Source organism: Mercenaria mercenaria, chromosome 16, assembly GCF_021730395.1.
Source record: "Mercenaria mercenaria strain notata chromosome 16, MADL_Memer_1, whole genome shotgun sequence".
In the NCBI taxonomy this organism is placed as follows: Eukaryota; Metazoa; Mollusca; class Bivalvia; order Venerida; family Veneridae; genus Mercenaria; species Mercenaria mercenaria.
This window is the reverse complement of record NC_069376.1, coordinates 51,526,425-51,543,654: the sequence shown is the minus strand read 5'-3', so window position 1 is coordinate 51,543,654 and position 17,230 is coordinate 51,526,425. Positions and strand designations below refer to the sequence as shown.

General features: G+C 35.4%; 1 protein-coding gene across 1 annotated transcript in view; it reads left to right on the top strand.

Annotated features, from left to right (window-relative positions):
• The window catches only part of LOC123539888 (uncharacterized), a 93,122-nt gene that overhangs the window by 44,280 nt on the left and 31,612 nt on the right, over positions 1 to 17,230 (top strand). Inside the window, exons 5-12 of the mRNA XM_053527069.1 lie at positions 319 to 441; positions 1,770 to 1,892; positions 3,546 to 3,757; positions 4,550 to 4,595; positions 5,609 to 5,742; positions 6,214 to 6,339; positions 13,812 to 13,926; positions 16,093 to 16,227. Of these exons, the coding sequence (XP_053383044.1) occupies positions 319 to 441; positions 1,770 to 1,892; positions 3,546 to 3,757; positions 4,550 to 4,595; positions 5,609 to 5,742; positions 6,214 to 6,339; positions 13,812 to 13,926; positions 16,093 to 16,227 (1,014 nt within the window). The remainder of the gene's footprint in view (positions 1 to 318; positions 442 to 1,769; positions 1,893 to 3,545; positions 3,758 to 4,549; positions 4,596 to 5,608; positions 5,743 to 6,213; positions 6,340 to 13,811; positions 13,927 to 16,092; positions 16,228 to 17,230) is intronic.

Below are 17,230 nucleotides of genomic sequence, written 5' to 3'. Positions count from 1 at the left end.
AAACTGTTGTCTGAGGTCCTCCTTCTTTTGCAGTAGTTTTGACAAGTATTTAGCAAGCCATTCTTTAAGTATATAATATATTGCATGGTCAGGTAAAAACAAATAGTTATGTTATAATACTTGTTACGTCATATAATGATTTGAGAGAAAATTTCATACAGTGTGATTAAGGGCAATTATATGATATGAAATCTTTTTTACTCTTTGAGGACTTTTTGTTTCTTTTGAGTCAGAAAAAAATATCATATTTTACAATATTTCATCTACAAAGTAAATTTTTGGCCTTTTAAGTCAAATATTATTTAATATATATTTCAGCAATAAACAGACTGATTCTGGTGGACTCTGGAGCCCTGAAGTTGTTAGTACCTCTCCTATACAGTGATGTGGTCGAGGTACAATGTAATGCCTGTGGCTGTATAACTACACTGGCTACCACAGGTTTGTTCTGTTTTTGTTTGACTGTTTGAAGAATAAGTAGAGCTATTCCGCTCATTAGTTGGTTAGCGTCTCAGTCCTTATTACAATTTTGTTGAGATTTTGTATGTAAGCTGGTATCTCGATAACCACTAATTATCAAACTCTGCTAAGACTGCTATTGTTTTGTGAACATGGGTTCTGTCTTTTAATTCAGCTTTGTCAGTTTCATGACCATTCAACCAGGTTTTGCATATTTGTTTAAAGGCACTAATTACTTTTCAGCATCCTTACATGTACATGTAAATAATTGTTGAAAATATACAGCAAGAAATCTTTGAAATATATCAGATCTTACAAAATTATAATCATCACTGGCATATCAAAGCATTTTCAGGAAATTTAACTGAGTTCAGTGGAATAATATAACACTGTAAAGCTAACAGTATTTGAGGTAATATATGAATTACAGACATTATGAACTGAAAAATGCTTAAGCAACAAGGTAAGCAATGTTTCCAGTAACAGATACTTACCTGGGCATGTTTAACTCCTGGAACAACCCTTATGATACTGAATGCCCTAGTAAGACAAGTACTATTTTGCATGTAATTTGTATGACATGGCCAGGAAGTGAGCTCTGACCTCCTGCTCTGCACTGAATTTGACTATGTAATTTTGAGCTAATGAGTGGATACAAGCTACCTCAGATATACATACATGTCAGTTTAAAGGTCAGTGTCAGTGTACCTCAAGTCTGAAAGTGTTTCTGTTAATTAATTAAAGGCTCAGGCATACAGCTGTCATATTCTAAAAGATGATTGTCTGTGGTAGGAGTTTGGGTCAAAGGTCAATGGTAATAGTGACCTTCAGACTGAAATGGTTTCTGATCAATGATTGGAGATTACTTAGGAATACAGTAGTTAAACTTCATCTGATTATTGCAAGTGGTCATTAAATGACACCTTTTGATTTTAGCATTAGTAGGTCAAGTATGACAAGGTCATAGTTTCTGATCAATAGTTTGCCTGTGGTGTTCTGACTTCATAGGAGTAATACCTGTGGTCTTTAAAATGGTCCTATATTTCACTAGGTCATGGTCACTGTAACATTGAAACTGAAACAAATTTACATAAACAGTAACTTCAGATATGCCATCATATGAAGCATATTTGCACTTGTTATGTTAGTGTTGTGCTTTTGGCCAAAAGGATGGATCCGTATTTTAATTAAAAAATTTATTCAATATGCAAATGGATGCAACTTCAAAGTCCTCCATAATTCATCATACGGATAATTGACTATTTCAGTTTGCTAGAAAAATTACAAATCATAATAATATTTGTTTTTAGATGCCAGTAAAAGACTGATAGCCACAGAAAATGGAATTCCAGCTTTGTTACTTCTCCTACAGTCTACAGATCTCAGAGTACAACGAAACGCAGCAGGATCTCTTCTTAACCTTACTCATATACGTAAGTTCTCATTTGTATACAATGAAATGTGGCAGGATTTTCTCTAAATCTCCTGTTCTCAGAGTACATGTACAACAAAAATGAGCAGAATTTCTTCTCAGTCTTTCTTATACAAGTATTTAATTCTGGTTATGAATTCAACAAAATATAGCAGTCATTCTTCTCAGTCTTGTATATGTACGTTCTCAATCTGCCTTTAACTCGGAGTACAACACAGTGTAGCAGGATTTCTTTAGTCTTGCTCGTACATGTATACAATTTCATAAATTCTTCATTCAGACTTGTGAAATAATGCAGGATTTTTTGAGTCGGCAAAAGGCTGAAAGCCTTTTGACGAGTCCTTGCTGTTCAGCGATTCTCTAAATGGACCGAATAACACGTGAAGGGATGTAGTTCCATTAGATTTCTCAAACTTCAAACAGTTCACTGCATGAATGAAGTTAAGTTGTGTCAATTCCCTTTGCTATGACCAATATACGATATAATCTGTCATATTTATGACTTGTAATTGCAATACTCGAATGTAACTCATTAAGCATAAATGTGCATTTTAAGAATTGCGCAGGCTTACAAAGCTTGGGTAACATCCAGCGAAAGACAAAAAATAGTTCCACAGGGCTCCAGATAAGATGCGTATTAGCGTAAATTACGTATAGAAATAATGCAAATACGCATGTCTAATAATTTCTAAGCGTATAAAAACGTATATAAAATTACAGAAACGCACACAATGCTTTTTTAAAAACAAAATCTGAATCGTCCGGATGCGTTAGGTAACATAGCCGATCAGCCTTAATTCTCCCACATTGAACGTAAACACGCATCGTATGATTTCTATAACCTTTGCGTGGGTTGAATTTTGCAGTCAGTAAACGGATAAATTATTGGAAGAAGAAGCTCTTACTGGTTTGTTTAGTTACTACTGATATTAAAAATGATTTTAATTCTTATTTTTCGAGAAATAAACAAATCGGCGAAACATTAAATTGTATTTTCTTGTAGTTTTTGAAATCGAAAGTAGATCGTCTATGTTTGGCTGCTTTCATGAAACGAAACAACTTTTTTATGAAACGATTTAAATACGAGGTAATTTAACCGTAAACTTCAATGTCAGATACTGCCAATTGCTGCTAAATGTCTTCGTATCATCACAATTTGTAAAATATATTGTTGAAACTGGAGAAAAGTGTAATCGTATCCGGATATAATATTTTGGGTAAATATTGAGCTGTGTTATGAAATTTTAAGAAAAAAACTAAAAACAAACTGAAACTGGTAGACTATACTGTCAGTACATCAATCATTAGCCGACTCAGGCCCTTCAGGCCTTTGATTATTCTTTCTCATACATGTATACATATATTCTGAATTCTGTCTTGTGAAATGTAGCAGGATTTCTTCTAAGTCTTACCTAATGATGATGAATTGTCCTGAAATTATGAAATTACTGCATTTGTGACTGAGGCAGGATGGTTTTGAAAATTGAAGATTTGTGCACCTCAATAGTAACAACTTTTTTAAGTGGAGTAAAATTAATAATTGCCTACTTGACTGTACCTTCTATCATAGAGATGAGCTCAGATTGACTTACTGTTTAGTATATGTGCCCCCTTTTAATCTCATTTATAAATGTATATTACACGTTTATTTCAGAACAAAACCGCAATGATCTAGTCAACGATGGTGCAATTCCAATTCTAATCCAGGTGTTACAGAGCACCAGCGATAATGATCTTCAGTATTATTGTAGTGCCGCACTCAGTAATTTAGCAATTAATGAAAAACATCGGGCCATGATGGTTGCCGTTGGGTGTCATGATGTCATTGAACAAATGATACGTTTACTAATGACGAAATCTGAAAGGGTAATTACTTGATTTTGATGTTGTATAATTCTTTGAGAATCTACTTGCTGGTCATACATTTGTTCTGTTGTGTTTTAACCCTTCGCCTGCTAAGTATTTAAAATGAACTGGTCCATCATTCAATTTGAGCAGTACCATTTATTATTTGAAGGGGTTTTCACTGACAATTTTCTGACTGAATAGCGAACAGTGTAGACCATGATCAGACGGATGTGCAGGCTGATCTTGATCTGCATTGGTCGCAAAGGTAAAGTAACTTGCCACCAGCAGGCTAAAAGTTAAAGGACACTATCACAACTTAATTACATATGTCAACTTTCCAGCTTAAATGGAGTAGGAAGACACAAGGTGGCCCTTTAAAAATTATTTTAGTTGTGGACAGGCTTCATGGTGAGAACCACCAACCAATCACAAAGTAGCTGGATTTTTTTGTACAGAGTTGTACATCATGTGAGTAGGGTTTGGAACTTAATACATTTTGCAGCACTGCCCCAAAAACAGATTTTAGTCTTGACATCTGTGGACATAATGTGCATAATATATAATGAATGTGAAACAATCAGTTAGCCGTAGATATGCAGGAATTATTTCATGTTGATACAATCCATGGTCATTCTATGAAGTGCTAAACAAAGTAACACTGCGTTGAAGAAAAAAATGCATGTCTTTAAAAAAGCTACAGTTGGTTTTGTTTAGGTAAAAATTGCACTGGTTACATTTTCTATTCTATTTATAACAGTTAGAAATTAAGGAAATATTGAAAAAGCTCATTTAAAGAACTTGTTTTTTCAGGTGAAGTGCCAGGCTTGCTTCGTTTTACGAAATTTGGCTTCAGATGGTAAGTTGTGCAGGCCTGATATCTTACAGGGTTGGGCTTGATTTACATTTTGTTTTGGTTACCAAACTGTCCTTACATACTGTTACAGTATGACTCAGCAAGGATTGATTGTAAAACTGTTTTATCAGCTGGTTACACAATAACTGCATGATTAAACCTTGATAACTTTTCTGAAGATAAAAGAAGCTTTGAGTTTAATGGAATTACAGACCCAGGTTTGCAGAAAGAAATTGAACTCTCCTTTTTTTAAGCTATTAGCAGTAATTGCAACGTTAATGTTTTTTTGGAAATATTTTATGTAAGACTTTGAGTGTCAGTCAGAATACACATTTTAATGATGATTAAAAAATTTAAAGTAGAAACATTTCCAGTATGAAGTCATGATTTTCTCTCTAGGGATATTCTGGATTGTCACTGTGTCAGAAAATTTATTCTGGTTGGGCTGTTTTTGCTTAATTGTTCATCTGAATGATGCAGATATGTATGAAAAAAGTATTGAACCACCTAGTAGAAAAAAAAATGTTATTAACTAAGGTCTGTGTTGGCTTAATGTATGCACATTTACAAAGTTGGAGATGCACTGTATCACAAAATCTTACGTTCAAAAATGATAGTTTAAGTTTTAACAAGTGAGTTGGGGTTTAGTAATTGGATAATAAATACACAGGGCATGTTTTAAGTGTGTGGAGGCCTTTATATTTCATATCTAAAAGTCATAAAAACTCTTTTTATGAAGTAACCTTCTACAAAGTGCAGTTGTTAGAGTATTAAGTTTTCTAATAATGAGTTACAACCAATGCTTTTCATGAGTAGTGTCCATTAATTTAAAAATGCATATTATATGACCATATGACTTTACTAAAGAAGATCAGCTAATCTAGTATTGTGACCTCTGAAATGCTTCATCTTTGGGTCAATAGATCTCATAGCAATTTTATTACAATTTTGTAAGTTGCTTCATTGAATTAAGCACATGTGGACTGATGGTAATCAATTTTATACACTATTTTTAGTTGACAATCAGAGTTTGATAGTGCAATATAAGGCGTTACCTGCCTTACACAGATGTATAAAACATTCAAAAAGGGACACCAAGTCTGCCGCAATGGCATGTATCAGAAATCTCTCCATTCACAAGGCTAATGAGGTATGTTTAGGCGTAAAGTTAATCATGGATTTATCATTGATTTCATATCATTACATGTATATCACAGGGCAACCACATGTCCTTTATTGTACCTTTGTACAGTTCTTAAACAGCTCTACTAAATTCTTTACAAGAAAAACCTGGCTCTAAGGTACTGTTGGTTTTGTTTTTGTCTGTTTCTTTAAAAGATTTTAAATTTGTAATTCTGTATTTTAAGATGTTATCGATTAACATATGTTTAAATGATATTATACACTGATGCATGTTCATCTCATATTAACCCCTACTCGGATATTAATTTTGTAGTAAATGGCCTAAATATATGCGGTTAGGTCGTTATTTAAGATTACTACAAATAATGTGAAATTGATTCAGAATGATATAAATTGACTTTCCATTACCATGTTGGCTTATACATGTGTAGTTAGTCCTTTTTACATTGGTAAGTCTTTTGACATTTCTTTTTTTCAGGGTCCAGTTTTATCTACGGAGATTTTGGGAGACATGTTTGATATATTAACAGACTCTTCAATGCCAGAGGCACAAAGGCATGCTGCAGGGACCATTCGTAATCTTTCAGTAGGAGAGCATATAAGGGTAGGTAACTTGATGAAGTAGTTATTTGCATACAGTCAGACCAGTCTGAGCAAACGCTAATGTAGCAAGTAAAATCAGCCTACTGCTTTTTGTGTCTGCTTGACAGAGGTTGTTTAATCATTTTTACCTCACCTGTCACAAAGTGACAAGGTGAGCTTTTGTGATCGCGCAGCGTCCGTTGTCCGTCCATCCGTCCGTGCATGTGTGCGTGCGTCAGTCCGTAAACTTTTGCTTGTGACCACTCTAGAAGTCACATTTTTCATGGGATCTTTATGAAAGTTGGTCAGAATATTCACCTTAATGATATCTAGGTCAAGTTCGAAACTGGGTCACGTGCCGATAATAACTAGGTCAGTAGGTCTAAAAATAGAAAAACCTTGTGACCTCTCTAGAGGCCATACTTTTCAATGGATCTTCATGAAAGTTGGTCAGAATGTTCACCTTGATGATATCTAGGTCAGGTTTGAAACTAGGTCAACTGCGGTCAAAAACTAGGTCAGTAGGTCAAATAATAGAAAATCCTTGTGACCTCTCTAGAGGTCATATTTTTCATGGGATCTTCATGAAAATTAGTCAGAACGTTCATCTTGATGATATCTAGGTCAAGTTCGAAACTGGGTCACGTGCCCTCAAAAACTAGGTCAGTAGGTCAAATAAGAGAAAAGCCTTGTGACCTCTCTAAAGGCCATATTTTTCATGGGATCTGTATGAAAATTGGTCTGAATGTTCATCTTGATGATATATAGGTCAAGTTCGAAACTGGGTCACGTGCGGTCAAAAACTAGGTCAGTAGGTCTAAAAATAGAAAAACCTTGTGACCTCTCTAGAGGCCATATATTTCATGAGATCTTCATGAAAATTGGTCAGAATGTTCACCTTGATGCCAACTAGGTCAAGTTCGAAAGTGGGTCACGTGCCGTCAAAAACTAGGTCAGTAGGTCAGATAATAGAAAAACGTTGTGACCTCTCTAGAGGCCATATTTTTCATGGGATCTGTATGAAAGTTGGTCTGAATGTTCATCTTGATGATATCTAGGTCAAGTTCGAAACTGGGTCATGTGCCTTCAAAAACTAGGTCAGTAGGTCTAAAAATAGAAAAACTTTGTGACCTCTCTAGAGGCCATACTTGTGAATGGATCTCCATAAAAATTGGTCAGAATGTTCATCTTGATGATATCTAGGTCAAGTTCGAAAGTGGGTCACGTGCCACCAAAAAGTAGGTCAGTAGGTCAAATAATGAAAAAAGTTGTGACTCCTCTGGAGGCCATATTTTTCATGGGATCTGTATGAAAGTTGGTCTGAATGTTTATCTTGATGATATATAGGTCAGGTTTGAAACTGGGTCAACTGCGATCAAAAACTAGGTCAGTAGGTCTTGAAATAGAAAAACCTTGTGACCTCTCTAGAGGCCATACCCTTGAATGGATCTTCATGAAAATTGGTCAGAATGTTCACCTTGATGATATCTAGGTCGAGTTTGAAACTGGGTCACGTGCCATAAAAAACTAGGTCAGTAGGTCAAATAATAAAAAAACCTTGTGACCTCTCTAGAGGCCATACTTTTCATGGGATCTGTATGAAAGTTGGTCTGAATGTTCATCTTGATGATATCTAGGTCAAGTTTGAAACTGGGTCAACTGCGTCAGTAGGTCTGAAATAAGAAAAATCTTTTGACCTCTCTGGAGGCCATATTTTTCAATGGATCTTCATGAAAATTGATCTGAATGTTCACCTTGATGATATCTAGGTCAGTTTCGAAACTGGGTCACGTGCGGTCAAAAAATAGGCCAGTAGGTATAAAAATAGAAAAACCTTGTGACCTCTCTAGAGGCCATATTTTTCATGAGATCTTCATGAAAATTAGTGAGAATGTTCACCTTGATGATATCTAGATAAAGTTGAAAACAGGGTCACGTACCTTCGAAAACTAGGTCAATAGGTCAATAATAGAAAAAACGACGTCATACTCAAAACTGGGTCATGTGGGAAGAGGTGAGCGATTCAGGACCATCATGGTCCTCTTGTTATTAATTTTATGGGGGAATTTTTCATGAATTTTATAGTTTTTGGTAATCCACAAAATTTAATCCCAGCTTGCAAAGGATGTTCCCATTTATTTTAATTTTAGAATTAAAATCCACCAAACATATCCCCACATTATTTGAAATTACTCGAAATAAAAATAAACACACATTGCCTCCTCTATATGTTTAATAATTACCTTGCAAACAATTCTATCATAACAACAAATGTAACAAAATAAAGTGATCATAAGTTAAATAATTAATAACTTTTTATGTCAAAAATAAGTAACCTCCTCAACGGGACCGGGTACGCCTGAGGCTCCTGCCCAGCTGATGAAAGTTAATGAACTTAACTGCCTTGCCAACAATTCTGAACATACTCAACAACAAAAATTAAATATGACAAAAATAAAGTTATCCGTTAAGTAATTAAAACCTAATTCAATCTTAAATACGCAGTAACATTTTCAACGACACAGGGTAGGCACAGAAGCTCCTGTCAAGTTGGTTTGAAGGTTCAATTCCATTTACATAATATTATAACAAGATGGGATAATATTATAATAAGATGGGTTGTAACGGCCGCTCTAATTAAACTTGATAGGGTAAGCGCGAGGGCTCCGACCAAGTTGATGAAAAATTCACTCGACGGGAAGGAGACCAAGCGTGACATTGCCAGTCAGTCCGAATAATCAAAAATCATACCTTAACAGAAAATAGTAACTGCAACGCAATGCAAAACTTAAACAAACTAAGGTTAAATACCAATTGCGGTTCACGTTATTTGAGAGAAGTTTGGGACTATAAACAAGCGAGGCTCCATTCAAGCTCATAGTCTTTTTACTCACGTTGTTGACGTCGAAAAACAAATCATCAAAAAGAAAGATAAGCAACCTTACATTACCTAAATCCAATTATTTACTACAGTGGTTTACTGTTTATTAATCCCTGTTACACAACCCCGAGCAATATAGGTCCTACCCACACTATAAGAATCGGTCTTTAATACTTAACTAGGGAACGGCATCAAAACTGTGGTATTCTACTGCAATCTTACACTACATTACTAAATATTTACTGTAAAAATCTTTATTTTATTTAACGATGCCTTTTTACGCAAAGCAAAGCAATCTAGGTCCTACAGAACTATAAGAGCCGGACAAAGTGATCCAAAGCAACTTCGAGTCATACGACTTTATTAAAGAATGGCATCAACCTGTAGTTTTTCTATTGCAATCTAAACTAATTATTTACTGCCGAAAACTTTGTACTATTTACTGATGCCCTTTACACAACTCAACGCAATTTGGGTCTTGTCGTACTATAAAAACCGGACCTGTTGACCCAAGGCAACTTCGAGTCATAACAGTTTATTAAAGAATGGTATCAGACCTTTAATATTTCACTGCAATCTAAACTAAATACTTCCTACAGAAAACTTTGTACTACATACTGATGCCTTTTATGCAATGCAACGCAATCTAGGTCTACCGCACTATAAGAGCCGGACCTAGTGACCCAAAGCAACTTCGAGTCATAACATTTTATTAAAGAATGGCGTCAAATCTATAATATTCCACTGCACACTTAACTAAATAATTCCTACAGAAAACTTTGTACTGTTTACTGATGCCTTTTACGCAATGCAACGCAATCTAGGTCCTACCGTACTATAAGAGCCGGACCTAGTGACCCAAAGCAACTTCGAGTCATAACATTCTATTACAGAATGGCATCAAATCTATAATATTCCACTGCACTCTTAACTAAATACTTCCTACAGAAAACTTTGTACTATTTACTGATGCCTTTTACGCAATGCAACGCAATCTAGGTCCTACCGTACTATAAGAGCGGACCTAGTGACCCAAAGCAACTTCGAGTCATAACACTTTATTAAAGATTGGCATCAAACCCCTGACATTCCCCTGCAATCTTAACTAAATATTTACTGCAGCAACTTTGCACTATTTACTGATGCCTTATACGCATGCAACGCAATCTAGGTCCTACCGTACTATAAGAGCCGGACCTAGTGACCCAAAGCAACTTCGAGTCATAACACTTTATTATAGATTGGCATCAAACCTGTGATATTCCACTGCAATCTTAACTAAATATTTACTGCAGCAAACTTTGCACTATTTACTGATGCCTTATACGCAATGCGACGAAATCTAGGTCCTACCGTACTATAAGAGCCGGACCTAGTGACCCAAAGCAACTTCGAGTCATAACACTTTATTAAAATATGGCATCCAGCCTGTGAAATGTCACTGTAGTCTTAACTAAATATTTAGTGCAGAAAACTATGTACTAATTACTGATGCATTTATACAATGTAAAGTAATCTAGGTCCTACCTAGCTATAAAAGATATACCTAGTGACCCAAAGCAACTTCAAGTCAAAACAATTTATCAAAGAATGGCATCAAATCTTTGGTCTTCTACTGCAATCTTAACTAAATACTTACTGCAAAAATCTTTATACTATTTACAGATGCCTTTTTTGCAATGCAAAGCAATTTAGATCCTACTGTACTACGAGTGCCGGACCTAGTGACCCAAAGCAACTTCGAGTTATAACACTTAATTAGAGAATGGCATCAAAGCTGTGGTATTCTACTGCAATCATATAAATACTACATCAATAAATTTTCACTGAAAAGATCTTTATACTATTTACTGATGCCTTTTATACAACACAAAGCAGTCAATGTCCTACCGTACTATAAGAACCGGACTGAGTGATCCAAAGCAACTTCGAGTCATAACACTTTATTAGAAAACGGTATCAAAACTGTGGTATTTTACTGCAATCGTAGATAACTAAATATTTACTGCAAAGTGTTTACTGTATACTGATGCCCTTCATGCAACGCCAGGTAATCTAGGTTCTACTGTACTATAAGACCCAGACTTAGTAACCCAAAGCAACTTCGTGTCATAACACCTAAAACATTATACTATTATGTATTGTAGTCTTAGGCAAAGCCAAGTTACACAACAGCGATTAAACTCGTACAAGCAACGGTTTGCAAGAACGTATGTGGCAATTGCGATGCAACAAGCTAACTACATTATTGAAGCTGTCATGTCCCCTCGGGTACGAATTGGAAACGACCGACGAGAAATGATAGCTGAATGGCTAACAAAGATGCTCTAGATTAGATATAATTATAAACGCCTACTAAATGCATTTAATATAGATATCACGCAGTCTCCCCCCTGCCAACTTGAATTCTCCAGTAATATATCATGATAACGTAGAGCGACAATTAAATTATTGTGTCGTAGGCTACCATAAAAGCATAAAATAAATAATTTTATCCCTTCAAAAGCACGTTCCATAACAAGCTTTAAAACAATAGATTTGTAATGAACGTTATCTGATTGAGAATCCAGGGTATACAAACACTTGGCATTTAAACGCACATAATTAAATAACACACATTAAAATTGATAACACATCTTATGTTACTGTTTATCTCCACACTTGCTGAATGGCATATTATCCGTGTTCCACATCTAATCATTGTCTTCAGCAGTCCAATACTTCGAGCAAATATGTGTGAAATCGTCTTTGGAAAACTTTGATTTATTTGTACACTCGTCTTCGTCAAGTAACGATCTGAAATATATGACTAAAGCAGAAAATCTGTCTCAACTCTCCTACTGAAACAGCTCGAGATAGAGAGAGGATAATATAATAATGTTGACAAAATGAACATAATTTATATGTAAATTATGTGGAACTGTTAAAGAAAATTAAATGCACTTCCTTTTGCTATGTCCTTATTTACAGAAATTAAGAGCAAAGCATATTCCAAGGAAATATTATATCAATTTATGTCTACTCATTTATTATCCTTATAAGCAGTAGCAATAAAACTACAATAAAAATGTTGCCATGTATGCATACTATGATTTCATAGAACGTAAACGTTTGCTTTAAATATAATAATATGTACTATATACATGAAACTAAAGTATACAAGTTAATAGGTTTATATTATGAATAAGATTTGAATTTACGTCCCGTATTCCATAAATGTATACTGCTGATTGTATATACATGCATATTTTAATTTTGGGCCGGTGGCCACTACATCAAATAAACTTCGTCATTATCATTGTCATATTGAAACTGGACGGAAACGCATTTTATAAAACAGAACATTGCAAGCGGCACCTTTGTAATCTCATTATGGGGTGTGGCGGGTGGGCAAAATTGTCAACTTTACATGTACTCGATCAGCCAACGTACAAAAACAGACAGAGAGCTGCACGAGAATTCTCAGCTTTTTGTGCAAGTTTGACAGACTGTTTACCGATATCAAATTTAACTAGCTACAGGCTTGTATAAACTCGGGTACCAATTTATAACGATAAGAGCGAGGCGTATCGGTTCCATAGCAACGGACGTGACATTTGATTTCTCTAAAAATAAATCAAATTATTTTAAAAGAAAAATAATTTTTATTATATATGTTTTGGCGGTAAAGTTTACAGTTTAAAAAAGTTTGTTTCCATGTGAATGATACTGATAATATTTAAATTGGATGTATAAAACTTGTCAAGACAATGCTTGTTGCATTCTGTTTCCATAATTAGAAATATCAACATTTAAATCAGCCTGTTAATTAACATGAAAGTACAAACAGCTTTATGTAAATTGCACAACAGATCGGATGTTGTGAAGATTTAAATATCTAGATAGTTTGCATAAGTTATACATTTTCATCAGCAGATTTTTAGCTCATTTGCACCAAGGTCTATGTTGAGCTTTTAGTATAGATGGAGATCTGTCTTCTGTTGCCCATTGTCATGCATCAATATCTTTATTTCAACATCATTTGCTCTAAAATTACTGGTTGGAATTTAACAAAACTTTGTTTGAAGCATCCTTGTAAGGACCGTTTCCCAAATTTATTCAGATGGTTCTGCTTAACCCCTGCCAGAGCTAGAAATAGAAAAACAACTTCTTCTCATGGGCAGCATGGTGGATCTTCACCAAACAAAGTCTGTAGCATCTTTGGATGGACCTTTCTCATATTCAGTCAAGTGGTTCTGCTTGATTGCACTTACTGGGAGCTGGAGTTAAAATAGAAAATTATTCTCATTAACCTCTGGATAGAGAGCTCTGCAAACTTGATCAGAAAGTGTCACATTTTCAGTCCTCTTTGTGTAAATGGAAAACTGATCAGTTTGTGTTAGAATTGATTGATAATCACAGAAGCACTGAAATGATACTTTAGTTTGCTTGCATAGGATATTTCTCCTATGATTAATGGAATGGCTTTAAGCTAAATTAGGAAAAAATATACTGTTTGCTGTTTAGAGTACTTCCCTTTACTTTACTGTTTGACCTAATCCTACAGTCAAAAGTGATGGTATGTAGATTATATTCTGCATGGTACCTAGATCAATTTGTTTCTATGTTTCTAGGAGCTTGCAGACCATGGTTGTGTAGAGAAGCTTGCAGCAGTTTTGCTGGACATTGAAGCTCGTATAGCAGTTCTTGCTGAAGTTACAGCAGCAATAGCAGTCATGGCTGATGATGGTAAGCAGTGAGTCTGCCTTTGCGACCAGTGCAGACCAGGATCAGCCTGCACATCCATGCAGGCTGATCGTGGTCTACTCTGTTTCCTATTCTGTCAGTAAATTGTCATTGAACATTCCTTCGAATATTAAATGATACTGCCCAGATTGAATGATGAACCAGTCTTTTATGGAAATTTAGGGAGGTAATGGTTAAACAAGCTAGCTCTAACAACAAAGTTGTAGATTGCTATAGACTAAAGTGTTCAAATACCACTCGCTCTGGAAGCATATAGACTGTAAGCCTGACACCATTTTCCATCCCTAATGTAAACCATGACCTAGTTGTTAAGGTATGTACACAATGAATCACTCACGCAATAGCTCTTTCAGTTCAACTGAGGTTGTCATAATATGAAGAATGCATTCAGGCTATCTAATTGAAGTTGATAGTTCATCCATACCTGAAAGTAGGGATTTTTCTAGACCTCTAAAAAGGGCACAGTGCTGCTAAAAAGGGGCAGGGGGCATTTTGCGCATTGCGCACCTGTGTCTACAAAAATCATAAGGTAGATTTCCATGGTTTGGTTATAATGTCTACATTGTAAGTTACTACATTGTAGGTTAAACTACAATCTTTTTGCAGAACTTAATATTTTTAGCTCATCTGATTTTTTTGAAAACAAATGATGAGTTATTGTCATCACTTGATTGGTGTCGGCGTTGCCTGGTTAAGTTTTATGTTTAGGTCAGCTTTTCTCCTAAACTATCAAAGCTATTGCTTTGAAACTTGGAACTCTTGTTCACCATCATAAGCTGACCCTGTACATCAAGAAACATAACTCCATCCTGCATTTTGCAAGATTTATGGCCCCTTTTGGACTTAGAAAATATCAGATTTCTTGGTTAAGTTTTATGTTTAGGTCAACTTTTTCTCTTAAACTATCAAAGCTATTGCTTTGAAACTTGCAACACTTGTTCACCATCATAAGCTGACCCTACACAGCAAGAAACATAACTCCATCCTGCTATTTGCAATAATTATTGCCCCTTTTGGACTTAGAAAATCAGTTTTCTTGGTTGAGTATTATGTTTAAGTCAGCTTTTCTCATAAACTATCAAAGCTATTGCTTTAAAACTGGCAACAGTTTTTCACCATCATAAGCCGACGCTGTACATCAAGAAACATAACTCTATCCTGCTTTTTGCAAGAATGATGGCCCTTTTTAGACTTAGAAAATCATGGGTAGGACAATATTTCTATTATACAAAAAAATCAGATGAGCGTCAGCACCCGCAAGGCGGTGCTCTTGTATGGTATTTCTAATCAAGAAAACTTGCAAGACAAAAATAATGTATGTAAACATAGAACAAACTGCATGTATTTATTAATGATAAGCGTTTTATCTAGACAAACAGGTATAATGGTTTTTCTGACATTCAAATTCATTGCAAGTCTTTCTGGTGCAAATCTGAATATTTTAATAAATGTCATTATACATTCATTATATTACTGAACATACTGTTGATACTCGTGTATAATGCACATTTCTTTTATCCCCGGTACCACCCCCGAATCATGGGTGCATATTATACACGGGTAGAGACAATTATCCAACTTCAAAATAACTTTGTTTACAATTTTCGCCATTTCGGTAAAGTTGACAATTATTTTGGACGATATTTTGACAGATGACTGACGTTTAGAAATAATTAGTTAATGGTCAAAGGGGTGGTGCTAAAAGGGCAAAAGGGCGCTGAAGAAAGGCAAAAGGGCGGCAGTTTCGGGCAGAAGGGCGGCACTAAAAAAGGGCAGGGCTCTGCGCCCTGCTATTCCGCTATAGAAAAATCCCTAGAAAGATAATGCTTTGAGGGAGCTGGAAAACCTCCGTACGACCTGTACTGTGATGCTTTGACTAGAAAAAAAGTATTTAACACAAGGTTTTTGATAATATTTTAATGGATGGTAGATTAATGTTGTCACTGTAAAATCATTTAATTTCTTGGGCATGAAATTTTGTAGTTTTGGATATGAATTCATGGATTTCAACTTTTGAACATAAAATGAATGGGAATTTACTTGTTCGTTTGGATTAAATTTTGAAATCCATGAAAATTAGTCCCCAACGAATATTGATGATTTCACCATGTATTATTTTGAATTATTGCTTACAAAATTATATTTCAGATCAGGTAAAACATAGGTTGTTACTGATGCATCATGGGAAGGTGTTTGTAAAATTGGTAACCATGGCAACACTTTCAACAAATACTGAAGTGCAATATAACAGTGCAGGTATTCTTGGGCAGTTAGCATTAACAGGTAATTGTTTTGTGAAAAATAGTTAAAGTTTTCCATAGACATGGCAACCATAAGGAAAAACTTTAAAAGTCTTCTTGACAATGTCCAAAACCACAGGGCCTAGGGCTTTGATATCTGGTGTGTAGCATCATCTAGTGGTCCTCTACCAAAATTATTCAAATTATCCCCCTAGGGTCAAATATGGTCCCACCCCGGGGGTCACATGGTTTATATGGACTTATATAGGGAAAACTTTGAAAATCTTCTTGTACAAAGCCACATGGCCTAGGGCTTTGATATTTGGTATGTAGCACCATCTAGTGGTCCTCTACCAAGATTGTTCAAATTATCCCCCTAGGGTCAGATATGGCCCTGCCCTGGGGGTCCCAAGTTTAACATAGACTTATATAGGAAAAAATGTTTAAAAATCTTCTTGTCTGAAACCACAACACTTAGACCTTTGATTTAGACCTTTGATATTTGGTTTGTAGCATTGTTTTATGGGCCTCAACCAAAATTGTTCAAATTGTACCCCTAGGGTGAAAAGAGGCCCTGCCCTGGGGGTCCCAAGTTTTATGTAGACTTATAGAGGAAAAAACTTTAAGAATCTTCTTGTCTGAAACCATACGACCTAGGCTTTTGATATTTGGTAGATGCATTGTGTAGTAGTCCTCTACCAAAATTATTCAAATTATGCCGCTGGGGTTAAAAGAGGCCCTGCCCTGGGATCACTTAGTTATTATGTGAGTTATATACTAATTAGGAAAAATACTAAACATCATCTGATCCTATTTCCAAGACTGTTTAATTATAATTACCTGATAACCCCAAGTAATATGTTGCCACTTGACTGTGACCTTGACCTACTGACCTACTTTCTTGTTTTTTAAGATACAGCCTTGAAATTTTGATGACATACACAGTTTTGAACACCAAGCGTAAAACTGAATTTCATTGACCATGAATGTGACCTACTGACTTTCCTTAATTTTATCATCAGTTTGACATTTGAAACATGTAGCTC